The following is a 16,444-nucleotide window of genomic DNA, read 5'->3' on the forward strand; positions in this document are numbered from 1 at the left end:
TTCCTGACCCATCAGACCGTTTTATTTATATGAATGACATGAGTTCCCATTTTATTTGTTTTATATGCTTTCATGCCACTGTTTAATTGGTTTTATGTTGTATTCTTGTTTTAATGATATTATTTTACATAGTACACCACTTAGAGTTTTTTAAAAAAATATTAAGCAGTTTATAAAAATTTTAAATAGATAAAACAAGTTAGATAGCAAACAGAGTAGGGGGGGTTAACTGATGTTATAGAGTCTGCATCTAGTCATAGTCTCAAGATGGAATGTGGGAGGAGGCAAGTGCCACTCAAATGAAGTTGCTGGGAAGAAGGCACATACAATGGTTGATCCCCCATATTTGAAAATATAAAATACAGCTTTTATCCATCCATAGCTGTATATCCACCCTTAGAAAAAACACAATACACATTATACCATTCATATAACTATTTTGCACCAATATATTGGGTAGTATCCAACTAACATGTTCCATCAGCACAAGGGTTTCTGCTTGCACAATGGAACTCCACACCACCACTGTGTCTGCTTCCCATGCACACTCCCCAAATCTGCTCTAGAAGGTTGGGGGGACCTTAGAATAGATTTAATGGGCCCATGGGGGGGAGGAGATGGGGGAAATTCTGTTGCACAACTGAAAATAATTGCACTGATGGAACGCTGATTCCAACAAGTACGTTGGAAACCACCCAGTGTGCTGATTAAACACTAATAGTTTTCTACATTTTTGTTGTTGTGTACTTTGATTCATACAAGACATTTTCTTCTACATATGAGCAGTCCTGCTTGCTTTGCTAATACACTTTCGTGAATAATGTGGTGTTTGTGCCATAAATCTCACAACTGCAGTTATACTTTTTCAGGTTTTCCGTTTGAATGTTGTTACCCAAGGGCATCCAGTCAAGACAGCTCACGTGCAGAAGAAAAATATTGTATGACCCAGAAATTGTTGCTTATTTTAAGCACAACAATTTTTACCATGCTGCTGTTATTTCCTTATTCACAATAATATCATGTAGCAGTTAGGGCATGAAGAAGTTGTCACCTGAATAATTACAAGAAATTAGTCAGAAGACAGAGACAGATAAAAAGTACTGTATATGTTTCATTATTTAGATCAGAAAAAGATAAGGGACAATAAACAATGCTGTATGTTATGCAAAAGGCAGCTGTACATAAAATTAGAAAAGTTCACATGATCAACTAGTTTATTATTGTGTGGTTAAAGTCTGTGACAATAATTCTAACTTGCATCTGGCAGTACTATTAGGTTACTGCCCAAATTCAGCCTGTAAACATTATCTTGGCCCAGGAAAGTGTTTTGACTGGTCCAGATGCACCTTTGTTTAGTGACACTGTTTTCTGTAAGTTTACCGAGATGATAAACACTATTTGATGTTACGCACTATTCGTCTACAATGATTTGTTTTCATTTCTGCCAAAGCTTGTTCCAGTTGCTGGATCAGGTGGAGCAATGTAGCAGGGTCAGTTTGCAATATTTTGGTAGTTTGATTTCCATTCTGATTAAGGTGTAGCTTCAGAGTCACAGCAGGCTTAATTTGTTGCCTCAGACTTCTGCTGGCGAGCTATTTAAATAGTGAGATGGGAGGAAAAGCTCAGTAAGATTTAAAATAAAGAGATGTGCTAAGAATACAAATTAACAGTCATCTTTCTAATTCACTGCATTCATAATTCAATATTTATATAGAAATGTGTGCATATTTTACAATATGTACCTACTTAATTAAAATATATGGTGCATTCCACTGATGACATCCAGTGCGTGGTTCAAAAGGACAATTGGATAAAAAATACAATAAAAGCTAAACCTCATGGCTATCCTCACTGATGTAATCTGCCTTACATATTTCCAAGTAAAACACCATCTGCATGCATACAAATGGTGCCTTTTAAAATAAGAGTGTAACAAAATGCATGAACAATAACAAGTAGCTAAAAAATAAAAAATACAGACAATTTTAATTCATAACTCATATTCTCTTTAACAGTTGTGGCCTAGTCTTGGAATTCCCCATGTGTAAAGAAAGTACTGGGGAAATAAATTGGAATCTTATAGCTCTATAAACATTAGAACACAGAAGAACATGGGCTAATGTTTCAGCTAAGCCATTTTCATAAGGGCAAATTCTTAAATGCCAAGGCAGCTTGGTAAATCAACCTTCCATAACTGCTGATGGCAAAGCATTGAGTGTAACCATTGAAAATGTACTCCAGTATCTATGAATGTTTAGTGTCATTAAATTCCTAGCAGGTTGAAAATCGCTACTAGGTTGTAGACCAAGCTACAATGGTGAGCAAACCCTTATGCAAATTGAAATGCAGAAGTCTCATTTCAATGTAGATAGTTGCTGTCTCTAATTCAAGTGCCAGAAATGGGAAAGTGAATAGCCAATAGTCTTAACTTTATTAACAAATTTCAGACAAGAAAAGCACAGTTATCACGGAAAGCCAGAGATAGGTAGCCCAAATCTGTTGAGGATAAATATAGGTTATACCTATATTTAAAAAATCTGTATTATAATGTTTAAAGGGATATAGATCTCAATTTATTTCTTGTTATGTACCTTCAAATCGATTATGACTTATGGCAACCCTTTGAATCAGCGACCTCCAACAGCATCTGTCATGAACCACCCTGTTCAGATATTGTAAGTTCAGGTCTGTGGCTTCCTTTATGGAATCAATCCATCTCTTGTTTGGCCTTCCTCTTTTTCTACTCCCTTCTGTTTTCCCCAGCATTATTGTCTTTTCTAGTGAATCATGTCTTCTCATGATGTGTCCAAAGTATGATAACCTCAGTCTCATTATTTTAGCTTCTAGTGATAGTTCTGGTTTAATTTGTTCTAACACCCAATTATTTGTCATTTTCGCAGTCCATAGTATGCGCAAAGCTCTCCTCCAACACCACATTTCAAAGGAGGTGATTTTTCTCTATCCACTTTTTTTAGTCCAACTTTCACATCCATACAGAGATCGGGAATGCCATGGTCTGAAAGATCCCGACTTTAGTGTTCAGTGATACATCTTTGCATCTGAGGACCTTTTCTAGTTCTCTCATAGCTGCCCTCCCCAGTCCTAGCCTTCTTCTGATTTCTCGACTACTGTCTCCATTTTGGTTAATGACTGTGCCAAGGTACTGATAATCCTTGATGAGTTCAATGTCCTTGTTGTCAACTTTAAAGTTACATAAATCTTCTGTTGTCATTACTTTAGGCTTTTTGACATTCAGCTGTAGTCTTCATAACACCAAGATTACTGAAAATATAGGCAAATTCTTTGTTGTAACCATCATAACTAGGCCACAACTATTAAAGAGAAGACGTGTTCAGAGTCAAATTGTCTGCATTTTTTTAAAACAACAACTTTTGATTAACAAAATCCATGAACAAACTTTTAAAAGACACAGTTTGTATATATGCATACTGTGGGGTTTTTCCTGCTGTGGTTGTCTTGATAACTCTATACTGTAACTAATGTTTATGCACTGTAGCCCAAATAAACTAAATGAAAAAAACATTCCAGGAACTAGTGTTGCTTTTGGGGCTTGACTAAGCACATGAAATGTTCCCTATTAGGCATCATCTGGTGTAGGAGGAAATGGAAAAGCAGTATAAAAACATATCTTTGCCATTGGTTGACAATGGCTGGCTTATGACTAAACTCATGAAGGCTGGAACACGGCCCACTAAAGATGCTCTCCCCTCACCTGTTGGACCAGATATAGCTTGCCACAGCTTCCTGACATGTTATATACCAGCATGGTGCCAGTATCAGAAAGGAGGTGGGAAGCACATGCAAAGGAGAAATCCTCTTTGAGGGAAATCATGTCCTTTCCTAGGGGAAAAAAAAACTTGTGCAGACTTAGAATTGCCTGGGGCTTTGAAGACTGGGGCACTTGTTTTTTGTTTGTTTTGTTTTGTTTAGTACCTAAGCATGCAGACAGGGATTGTCTTCTATTACTGGCCTTATGTAAGATACTGTTGGAGCCTTTTGAGCTGAAGATCAGGGTAAAAATGTTTCTGATGATGAACATTTAAGGTGTGTGTGTTGTATGTACCCATGTGTTTGCGTATGTATATGACTTACCTTCAGCTCAAGAATGGTCTTCCAACTAATTTATTGATTTTTATTAGACTAGCCTGAATATTTGATGTCTTACTGATTCTGTTAAAGCTGACCTTTTTCTTAATTCTGTTTTTAAATTTTCATTAAGCTGCTTTTTCTATAGCTTATTAAATGTCCTGTTTTTTTAAAAAAGAAATTGCTACCTTTGAGCTACAAGGTGCTGATTTAAAAATAAATGCTACAATTCCAGTAAATTGTCAATATGTGTGTCTGTAACCAGGCTGAATGTCGGTACACTGGCTAAGCTAGTACTGATACAGAGACGGGAATTTTACAAAAGGATTCGCTTAATATTAAACCAAAGTACATAGCAGGTTGCATTATTCTGGCAAATCATTGGACAACTAACTACGCAGATCACTTTCTGGTGTTCTATCATGAATAATCATATGCAGAAATGTGTATAAATAATACTACTGCTACCTCTTATCATTTTAAAAGCATTGTCTTTAGCTTGTTCAACAGTTTCTGTTGTGCTGTGACAAGTGAAAACAACACTGAGAATCAAAGTTTTGCACCCTTACCAGTACATCTAGTCTCCATTCAAGACTGTGATAACTTGGCAGCTTTGGTGCTAGCTCACTCAGAATACTTCTGATCTCCTTTCTGTTGTCAAGATATAGCTGAAGTAATAAGGCATTCAGTTCTTCAGAGAATCCTAGTACAAGTATAGAGTCTTGGAAATCTATCTCGGATATCTAAAATTAACAACAGAGTAACATTTTGAGTTCTTGATTGCTTCTATTATTGTTTTACATACAAACATAGGAAACTACCATATATTGAGTAAAACCATTGGCCCATCTAGCTCAGTATGCCTACACTGACTGGTGTGGCTTCCCAGGGTTTATTTATTTATTATTTTTATTATTTAATTTGTGTCCTTCCAGCAGGAGCCCAGGACGGCAAACAAAGCGCTAAAAACACTTTACAACATCATAAAAACAGATCTTAAAATACATTAAAACAAAACAGCGTTAAAACATTTTTAAAAAACTTTTTAAAAGGGTTAAAAACATTATTAAAAAACATATTAAGCAATTCCAACACAGACGCAGACTGGGATAGATCTCAACCTAAAAGGCTTGTTGAAAGAGGAAAGTCTTCAAAAGGTGTCGAAAAGATAGCCTGCCTAATATTCAAAGGGAGGGAATTCCACAGGGTAGGCGCTGCCACACTAAAGGTCCGTTTCCTATATTGTGCAGAATGAACCTCCTGATAAGATGGCATCTGCAGGAGGCCCTCACCAGCACAGCGCAGTGATTGACTGGGCATATAAGAGGTGAGACAGTCTTTCAGGTATCCTTGTCCCAAGCTGTATAGGGCGTTGTACGCCAAAAGTAGAACCTTGAACGTGGCCCGGTGGCAAATGGGCAGCCAGTGCAATTCTTTCAGCAGTTGGGTGACATGTTGGCAATACCCTGCTCCAGTGAGCAGTCTTGCCGCCGCATTTTATAGAGCAATTAACGTCTGTAAAATACAGTTAATATGTTTTCATTTTAAATTACCTTGAGGTTTCTTCTGTTTATCTTTGCCGGTATTGGTGTAGTGCAGTTTTGATGGATGCCCCTTGTTTTAAAGGCCATCAAGTATTTTAGCGAATTGGTCGCTAATCAGATTGCTAAGCACATAAAGGGCAGAAGCTGTTGCTGAACACAGTTGTTTCATAGAGCTCAGTATAACAGATGCCATAACTCCACAGCATGTGTGTTTGGCTGCATTCCTATACCAACTTACCAGGGAGTACGCTCCAATAAGTGCAGGGGGACTTATTTCTGTGTAGACCCATATAGGATTGCACTGTTATTTTTGAAATGTTTAGTTTGCACTCCTAACTGTTGTGATCTGTACCAGGAGACAAATAGCTGCCTAAAGTTAGCAAATAATAGCAGCGTTTTTTCAGTACTTGGAACTTGGTTCCCATCAGTTGTTCCAAGGTATTGACTCAGGCCACCCACAGTGCCCTGCAGCAGCTGTGAATAGGAGGCATGACAAAGTAGTTACGTTGGGTCTGTGTATTTATTATCACATTTGTTATCTCGACCTTCCTCCAAAGAACTCAAGGCAGCCACCGACTGGACTGATGTGATGACTGGCCCAAGCTTTAAGGATGAACAGGGGTTTGAATCTATGCTCTGTCTGCCATAACAAACTGTCTAGGGCCAACGAGCATCTTGCGAGCATGTGCTAAGGACAGACACAACCGAAACAGCTACTTTGAGGAGCAAGGAAGCTTCAGGCATGTATAGAAAGGCAAATCAGTATTCTCCTGGACAAATCAGTGTTCCCTTTGACAAGGAATTCATTGGAACACGAGACTGGAATTTGGCTACATGATAAGATTCGTAGGGCTGTAGCCAAGAAGTCGTTCCTTTAGTGCAAGGACTAACACTTGCACAATGGAAGTTCTCTCTCTGCGTGCCCCTGTGTGCCCTCAAATCTGCTCCAAAGGGTTGGGGGAAGAACCAGAATGGTTTTGTGGGGTTCACAGAAGGAGGAGAGGAAAGGGAAGTTCTGCTGCGCAAATGGAAGTCTTTGGGCTGATGGAATGGCTTTGTTGTATGGGAGGTGATTTCTGGTCTCAGAGATGCTCTCTCACCATGAAGTGGCTGGTTTTTGTATTTTCTTTTTAATTACCAATGTCTTGTTGTGCTCGAGCTCATAGCCATGTGAAAATATTCTGTATGAATTTGCCTCCTAACACCTCTGAAGAACAAATAAATCAAAATAATAAGTTTTTCACATTCTGGCTGAAAGAAGATATGCCTTGAACAAGTGTGTTGAGCCTACATTCCTCTAAAAAGTGGCTGGCTGTTTTTTTCTTCTTCTTTATGCAATCACAGTTAGGAAATGCCCATATTTTTAATTTTATTTATTTATTATTTAATTTGTATCCCGCCGTTCCTCCCAGCAGGAGCCCAGGACGGAAACAAAGTGCCAAAAACACTTTAAAACATCATAAAAACAGATCTTAAAATACATTGAAACAAAACAGCGTTAAAAATTTAAAAAAACTTTTTAAAAGGGTTAAAAACTTTATTAAAAAACATATTAAGCAATTCTAACACAGACGTATACTGGGATAGGTCTCAACCTAAAAGGCTTGTTGAAAGAGGAAAGTCTTCAAAAGGCGCCGAAAAGATAGCAGAGATGGCACCTGCCTAATATTCAAAGGGAGGGAATTCCACAGGGTAGGTGCTGCCACACTAAAGGTCCATTTCCTATACTGTGCAGAATGAACCTCCTGATAAGATGGGTTCAGACAGTAGTCTTTTTCCAATGCCTGAACCTAGAACCTACCGCATGCAAAGCAGATGTTCTACCACTGAGCTATGGCCCTTCGCTTGCTCACGATTTTTGTTACTTTGTGTTAAGACTGCATTTTCAACTGAAATATGCTTGGGGGGGGAAGGAAATGTTTAATTAGAATTTATTGATTGCAGGATATTCATACTAAAAAGCAAAAGGAGTCAGAAAGTAGCACAGAAAATAATTCACAGCATTCATAATCCAAAAGTATTTATAGAAATATCAGGCAATAGCCAACTAAAACATACCTTTAATTTACTTAGGTCCATTGATTTAATGTATTTACTCTGAGTATTAATAACACTGGATATTGCCAATTGGATAGTTTGCAATATGTACCTGTCCTATTTTGAATTTGTATATAGTGCATCCCATTTATGAAGTAGATGGTCAAAAGACAATTGGATATATTGGTGGAAACTAGAATAAAAACCAAACCTCACGGTTCTTGTTGTAATCAAACTGAATTATTCAGGTGGAATCATCTTAATACACATATGATTTTATAACATTGCTTCAATCTTTTTATAGTATTTATTATATAAAATATGAAAAAACAACATAATATGAAGGATGAAGCATAATATAACAAAGAGACAAAAATCCATAATACGTATACCTGAAATAAACAATAAAGATTAACAAAAATGGAAATGGACTGCCTTCAAGTTGATCCCGACTTATGACGACCCTATGAACAGGGTTTTCATGGTAAGCGGTATTCAGAGGTGGTTTTATCATTGTCTTCCTCTGAGGCTGAGAGGCAGTGACTGGCCCAAGGTCACCCAGTGAGCTTCATGGCTGCATGGGGATTTGAACCCTGATCTCCCAGGGCATAGTCCACCACCTTAACCACTACGCCACAGTAGCTCTCAAAGATTAACAAAAAAGACCCTAAATATATGGCTGTCCAATCTTCAAATTGTTAACAAACACCATCTTTCTATCAATTTATCTGTTTAAGATCTTAATTAACTTTGTAAAATAGCCTTATTACCAAAATCAACCTAACCTTCAGCCAGAACAAATTTTGAGAGGCTCCTGGAGGGAGAGAGAGTGAATTGGCAAAAAAATGGCCTCCCTTCTCCCATGAATGGATGCCTCCTGCTGGATTTAAACTAACTTACCCTGGCAAAAGGGCACCAATTGCATACGCTATATCCATAAAAACTAGCTCTCTATAGCCCTCTGGATACAATCCAATACATAGTTCCTTTTGACCTATAAAAATGACATGGTTTGATCCTTGAATATCCTACTGCACAAGGAAATGCCCACTGCTACAGTTTCACTGGTATAGCAGCTTCTGTAACAGCTTTCAATTAATGAAAGCAGCGGTAACGCAGCCGAAGCTCTGCTCACGGCCGGAGTTCAATTCCAATGGAAGGAGGAAGTCGAATCTCCGGTAAAAGGGGTCGAGGTCCACTCAGCCTTCCATCCATCCGTGGTCGGTAAAATGAGTACCCGGCATATGCTGGGGGGGTAAAGAAAGGCCAGGGAAGGTACTGGCAATCCCACCCCATATATACGGTCTGCATAGTAAACGTTGCAAGACGTCACCCTAAGAGTTGGAAACAACTCGCACTACAAGTGCGGGGACACCTTTACCTTTAACTATGCATCTATAGTCAGTCATTCTATAGGCTAACATGCTGTATTCCTAGAGATAAGGGTTGTCAACTTTTTAGGTACTTATTTTTATGAAAAACTAAACTGCTTATTTGCCCTTTTAATTGATCTTACTAATTATAGGGATGGGAAATTAACAACAGCCTGGCTTCTTTCTTTCTGAGTCTTTCTCAGGAGCTTGAACTGTAGAAATCAGCAGGTGAAGTTTTCACAATGTGGAGATAAGCATTTACACCTACTGATAAGCCACAGTGAAGGGGCTGGGAGGAAAAAAGATGGAGGATGCACCAAAATAGAGGAGTTTGTGTTAATTTGTCTTTCATCTAAAATACCACATATTTCTAAAACAGAGACCTTTAAAAAAATATATCCAGCAACGTAGTTCTTTCAAGTACCTGTTTGTCTCATTGTTACACTTACCATGAGTTTTGAGCTCTCAGTGAGAAGGTATGTTAATCCTTCTACACCATGCTGAATTGTTTCACTATTAACATTAAGTTTTCCTGAAAAATAAAATAAGAAAACATCAAAAAAGGGATGATCCATTATTATATACTCTTCAATTAATTTCAAATAAAAATAGTCTCAGGTTGAAAATCTTACACTTACTAGGGGAAAGCATCCCAATGAACTCTGCATAGGCTTATACTACTAGTGTATTTTTAAGGATATACAAATGGTTAACAATAATGGAAAGCAAAGACAATATTCCACTGAAGTGCACATGAAGACTATTGGGAGATCAGGGACCTTAATAAATACCATTTATACCTGAGTCTTAACTTAGCAATAATGTATTTTGTACTAGGGTTGCCATCGCTTCAAAATCTATCAGAAAAAATGTAAACAAACAACTTAACAAATAATTGAGGGAAAAATGAACAGCAGAAATGAATGGTTCCCTCTATCAAAAATTCCACCCCTGTGGAAAACTAGGATGTCAGGGAGAAGGAGACTAGCATAGGCTGCAATCCAATACATGTCTACTCAGAAGTAAGCTCCATTGTGTTCAATGGGACTTACTCCCAGGTAAGTGTATATTGGATTGGAGCATTACTCTACTTTTCTTCATACAGAAAATAGTTTTACACAGAAAGCTTTCAAACATGCCACTCTTCCTCCTCTAAATTCTCATGGTATATAGTGCTAGGACTGTATACCATGTGCTTTTTCTAAGTGCATAATTTGGCTCTGAGTGAGCAATCCTCAGTGTGCTGCACCTCCACCAATGAAAGCTCCGTTCATTTCAACTGAGCTTATATATGTACTATAGCCCGAAGACTCTGCAGGACGTCATTCCAAATTTGTTGCTGCTTGTAATAATATGAAGAGGCTAAGATTCTGACATTTATGCATACTTGCAATTATTTGCAGACATGTTTTTAAGATCAGAACACAAACTATAGTTTCGTTCTGCTTCGGGAAACTTCCTTTGCTCCTTGCCCACACAATAATACACCTTATGAGTAAAACTGTACAAATATCTTTTTGAAATAGGACATATGTGGAAGCAGACACACATTAAAAATATATAAATAATTAACTTTCCAAACTGCCTGCCTGTTAGCATATTACAAAGTTGTACTTCCTCAAAATAAAATAAAATACAGCTTGTTTTGATAATCCATGACACACTGAACATATTAGGCCTGATTCAGATAAAAAATGTTTTCCCCTCCAACCGAGAACAAGCTGTATGCCAGCACTTTCCTTTCCCTCCTCTCCTTCCACACCCAGCTTTGGTGCCAATATCCTAGTTTATTAGACCAGTTTCCTGTGTTATCAAAACCAGAAAATGGTGGTTTAACAGCTACTTACAAACCAGGATTTGAAACGCAAGTCTCATTGGCTACAAACATACTGCATACGAGCAGTGTGCTGGTACTTCACTCCTCTCTGGAATAAGCAGGTAAACAAACCTGGAAGGAAATAACATAGTTACATCCAAACCCAAGATCATGGTTTGTTTCATCCTAACCTTAATCAGTAAGCCATCAACAAACCATGCTTTAAAGATAGCTATTAATTGTTATTTGAAACACACCACAATCCCAGGTTTGGTTGTAATGGTAAACTATCCTCATCCTGGTTTATATATGTGCTCATGTCAGGAGAGGAGCAAAGGAACAGCCATTAGGAGCAACTTGTGCACAGTATGGTTTATTAAGCCAAAAACTTTTGCTTACCATTGTGTGCAAACCAGAGCTTGGAAAAGTTACTTTTTTGAACTACAACTCCCATCAGTCCCAGCCAGCATGGCCACTGGATTGGGCTGATGGGAGTTGTAGTTCAAAAAAGTAACTTTTCCAAGCTCTGACTCAAACACAGCCATTCTTGGTCTGATATATCATGATTTATTGGACCATCATTGTTACCTCTGAACTGGGCCTATAGCAGCACATCAATTCAGACAGTTTCATCATTTATCTTACTGTCACAAGACCTCAGAAAAATACTCCCCTTCAACCATACTTCTCTAATTCTTACTTGCTGCTCCTTCATAGATTTTTGGGTTTGTGCCTTTTCTTAAAAACTCCATAGCAATACGGCCAAATTCACTGACAACTGAAAAGAAAAAAAAAAGAATCATTTACAGATTCAAGTAGCTAGATTATGGTTTGGTTATTTATTTATTTAGTTAGTTATTTAGTTAGTTATTTAGTTAGTTAGTTAGTTAGTTATTTAGTTAGTTAGTTAGTTATTACATTTATACCCCGCCTTTCTTTTCATGATAGAAACCCAAGGTGGCTTAGACAAATAGACCCCATCAGGAGATTATATCTCACCCTTCCTTCCATAAGGAGCCCAAGGAGGCAAACAAAAACACTAAAAGCACTCTAAAATATCTTAAAAGTAAAAGTAATATATATTAAAACAAAACATCTTTAAAAACATATCAAAGCAAAACAGCTTAAAACAGCTTTTAAAAAACAGCTTTAATAACATCTTAAAAACCAATTCCAATAGACTGAGATAAGGTCTCAACTTAAAAGGCTTGTTGAAAGACAAAGGTCTGCAGAAGGTGCCAAAAAGAAAACGGATATGGTGCCTGTCTAATATTTAAGGGGAGGGAATACCAAAGGGTATGTGCCACAACAAAAAAGAACCACTTCCTGTGTTGTGTGGAGTGGACCTCCTGATAAGATGGTATCTGCAGGAGACCTCACTTGCAGAGCACAGTGATCTCCTGGGTATATAAGGTGTAAGATGATCTTTCAAATATCTTAGTCCCAAGCTGTGTAGGGCTTCGTGCAACAAAACTAGAACTTTGAACTTGGCCAGGAAGCTAATGGGCAGCCAGTGCAGTTCTTTCAGCAGAGGGGTAACATGTTGGTGATACCCTGTTCCAGGTGAACAGCAACATTTTGCACAGCTGCAGCTTCTGGGCTAATCTCAAGGGCAGCCTCACATAAATGCATATTACAGTAATCCAGCCTGGAGGTTACCAGTGCATGGACAACAGTGGTCAGTCTAACCCAGTCCAGAAATGGCCACAGCTGTCTTACCAGCAAAGCTGGTAAAAGGCAGTCCTAGTCACTGAGGTCACCTGGGCCTCTCCCAACAAAGATGGATCGAGGAGCACCTCCAGACTACCAACCTGCTCTTTCAGAAGAAGTACAACCCCATCCAAAGCAGGCAACTGACCAATTATCTGAACTTGAGAATCACCAATCCACTGTGCCTCCATCTTGCTAGGATTCAGACTCAGTTTATTGGCCCTCATCCAGCCCATCACCGAGTCCAAACACTGGTCCAGGGCTTGTGCAGCCTCTTCCAATTCAGATGTTATACAGAAACTGAGCTGGGTATCATCAGCATACTGCTGACACCTTGCCCCAAATCTCCTGATGAGCACTCCCAAGGGCTTCATATAAATGTTAAACAGCATTAGGGACAAGATAGTACCCTACAGCACCCAACAACACAACTGTTAGGAGGCTGAAAGACAATCATCCAATGCTATTCTGTAAAACAGTGCCTCTGATATGCATTTCATCAAGTCAGCTCAGAAGGATACCATGATCAATGGTATCAAAACCTGCTGAGAGATCCAGTAAGAATAACAGAGTCACACTCCTTCTCCCAGTAAAGGTCATCCATCAGAGCAACCAAGGCTGATTCAGTCCCATAACCAGGCCTGAACCCAGATTGGAATGGGTCAACATAGTAAGTAGCCCAACATAATACAGCTTATATCTGTCCACTCTAAATTGTGAACACATTTTTTAATTTACACAGGGAAATTTATACAGCAGTAGAGGTGGAGATAAACGGACAGAGTACCAACAAAACATTATGAAGTGCCAGAACACTTCATTCATATTTGTCACTGAGTTTAGAGTCACAAAATAATTTCATAGGAGATTCAGCAGCACACACTACTTTCATCACTGGATTTAGTGACAATAATGCTAAAATCTCAATATTATGAAAATCCTTGAAATTTCGGGGACTTTTAAAAGAGGCAAACCTCAAAGTGTGTTGAAGAAAATTGTGTTATACATTTACAAACATACTTCATTGATTTATTTATTTTATCATCCCAGCAAAAATTGTCTGCAAGACCTTTTGAGGTTAGCTTTTGGGTTGTTGGGGGTTTTTTTTGGGGGGGGGAGGAGAAGAGGTATTTAAATTTGGTGTCACCTTCCTTCTTTCTGGTGCTTTCAAATATCCACAATTGCAAGAAAAAACAAAACAGTAAGAAAAAGTCAGCTCTTTGGGCTTTGCTTGTTAAAGAAAACACCTTCAAATACCACATATATAGGATTGCACCCATACTCCATTCTAAATAATTCAGAAGAACTGGGTCTGTACTTATAATTATTGAAGATTCCCACCATGCTCACTTAAAGGTGAATGAAAAGTGACAGGTTTTTTTACTACCTTGACTGTGTTTTCAGGGCAGTCAACAGAAATTAATCCAAGCTAAATACACTAAAGCATGCACACTAAGGTTCTGGTCCTTATATATGCAAATAAAGGCATTTTTGTTTTGTTATTATACCAGCGAACGTTCCATTGTAGCAGCTAAAGACTGTTGATTTTACCTATATTTTGATTTTTTAAAGAATTTCTACTGTTTATTGCTATTTTAATGAATATTTTATACTATTTTATATACACGGCTTAGAGGTTTTTTTATGAAGCAGTATATAAATTTTGCTTACTAGAAGACCTAGCCAGCTGTTACAGAAGCCATGCGGCTGCTAATGACCCCCCCATCTCTACATGTTTGCCCAACAGTCCATGATATCATCACATTCAGCAACTTCCCACACAGAATCCTAGACTAGTAGAGGTGGAAGGGGCCTATAAGGCCATCGACTTCAACTCCCTGCTCAATGCAGGGATCCAATTTAGGCTGTCCAGCTGTCTCACAACCAAGCAGAAGCTAATAAATTGTGGCAGGGAAATACTGAGTGTGATGATGTCCTACTATATTTTACAAGGGGGATACAAGTCAGTGGGAGCCAAACTACCATCCCCAATAATATCTAGTTATTCTGAGAATGTGAACTGGTCTTTAACTGAGGTTTTGGCTCTGCTGTATGAATTTGGGAACCATAAACTAACTGTTCCCCATCTCAGCCATCAACTACAGCACAGAGGTGATTATACTAAACTATGTTATATGGCTGCTACAAATATTACTGCGATAAAGTATGTGAAGCACTTAGAAAATTCAAAAGCTCTGCTTAAATATTTATTAAGAACCCTACCACATCATAAGCTCACACTGAATATAAATAAAGCAAACATGCAAAGGGAGGGAGTAACAGCAGTCTAGCCTTAGGCAGGCTGCAACCAGACACATACTGAAAAGTGAACAACTTCATTGAGACCATAGTTGTGGTACTGTAGGGAAAATAATGCTAGATTTGTTGTGCAAATGGTAGCAGTTTGGTATACTTTTGCTTGTTGTACATGATAAGGGGCAGTATTCAACTATATAACTTTGCTGGTCTGTGACCTTAACAAATAAATACTATATAACTAAATAATAGTGATAGCACAAGGATTAGAAGTGTGCAATGTGACTTCCCCCTCCTCCTCCACCCACCATCCCCAAAGCTGTTCTGGCAGGTTTGGAGAACCCATAGAACAGATTTAGGGGGCATGCGGGAAAGTCTTGCACTAACAGTTATCCTTGTGCTACCTTTTAGTTGAATACTGTCCAAGGCTGCAATCCCAATCACGGTTACTCAAAAGTAAGTTCCACTGAATTCAATGAAACTTACTCTCAGTAAGTGGGGTTAGGATTGCAGCCTCAGTCTACTATTCTGAAAGGGTTGGTTTTTCTCTTTTAGGATTCAATCCTATACACATTTTTACCTGGGAGTAAAGCCCACTGAACTCAGTAAGACTTAATTCTGCATAGGCTTCTACTGTTAGGCTGCCTACACCGACAGCACAATCCTATGCGTGGCTAATCAAAAGTAAACCCCACTGACCTCACTGGGACTTCTTCTCAAATAAATGTGTATAGATTTGCACCCTAAAAGAATCAACCCGTCAGCGTTACCAGGTTTAGGCTGCAATCCTAACACCACTTACCTTGGTATACGCCTCATTCAATTCATTGGGGCTTACTTTTGAGTAAACATGGTTAGGCTTGCGCTGTCATTCAATACTGCAGCAGACAAGGACGTTTTATAACAAATATATACCAGGTAGGTGGCCAGAGGATTGCAGCCTAACTAGGAAATAAGACCAATTGAATGCCACAGGACTTCCGAGTACACATGCACAAGATTGTGCTGCAGTATGTGCCCAACAGGCAGCAAACGGAGGTAAGATAGGGACAGCTATTCAAATCCTTTTAAACAGCCCCTTTCCCCCCAACGCGGGATGTAAGCGGGGTTTCATTATAAAGGGGAGGTTTCCTGGCGCCATAGGACCTCGACAGCTACCGAGCAGACGAAGTCTTGAGCGACATCAACGGCTTGCAGGCTACCAACCAAGTCGCTCGTACCTGAGCTCTCCACCTGAAGAAGAAAGCCCAGGTGGTCCTTATGCTCCTCCGACAGGACCAGCAACATCTTCCTCGCTTAGCGACCCCCGCCGACCGACATCAACGTTCCCTGACGTCGGTACGCACCAGCGGGAACCTTCCCCTCAGCCAACTCGGTGTTACAGCGACAGTTGCCTGGCTGAGAAGCAACTTCCGTGCCGAAGGTTCCCGCTCAGATTTGTTTCCTCTAAGAAAACAACGTGGGCTTTAACCTTCATGAGACTTTTGGGATTGTCCCGCATTTTTACGGGGTATCTACACCTTTGATTTTTGGGTTCCGGCTGTCCTGCATGGATTGCGAGTTTGCGACGCTTCCAGGGACAGCTCGCCCGCAGTTATAAA

General features: G+C 39.0%; 1 protein-coding gene across 1 annotated transcript; it reads right to left on the bottom strand.

Annotated features, from left to right (window-relative positions):
- Positions 1-1,196: 1,196 nt before the first annotated feature.
- Positions 1,197-16,265, bottom strand: COMMD2 (COMM domain containing 2). Its single transcript, XM_061637012.1, has 5 exons — positions 16,064-16,265; positions 11,578-11,655; positions 9,511-9,593; positions 4,677-4,850; positions 1,197-1,592 (listed from the first exon to the last, which is right to left on the bottom strand). The coding sequence occupies exons 1-5, from the start codon at positions 16,128-16,130 to the stop codon at positions 1,395-1,397; spliced, it is 600 nt and encodes a 199-aa protein (XP_061492996.1). The 5' UTR covers positions 16,131-16,265; the 3' UTR covers positions 1,197-1,394.
- Between the last annotated feature and the right edge of the window lie 179 nt (positions 16,266-16,444).

Source organism: Rhineura floridana, chromosome 7 (genome assembly GCF_030035675.1).
Source record: "Rhineura floridana isolate rRhiFlo1 chromosome 7, rRhiFlo1.hap2, whole genome shotgun sequence".
NCBI lineage: Eukaryota > Metazoa > Chordata > Lepidosauria > Squamata > Rhineuridae > Rhineura > Rhineura floridana.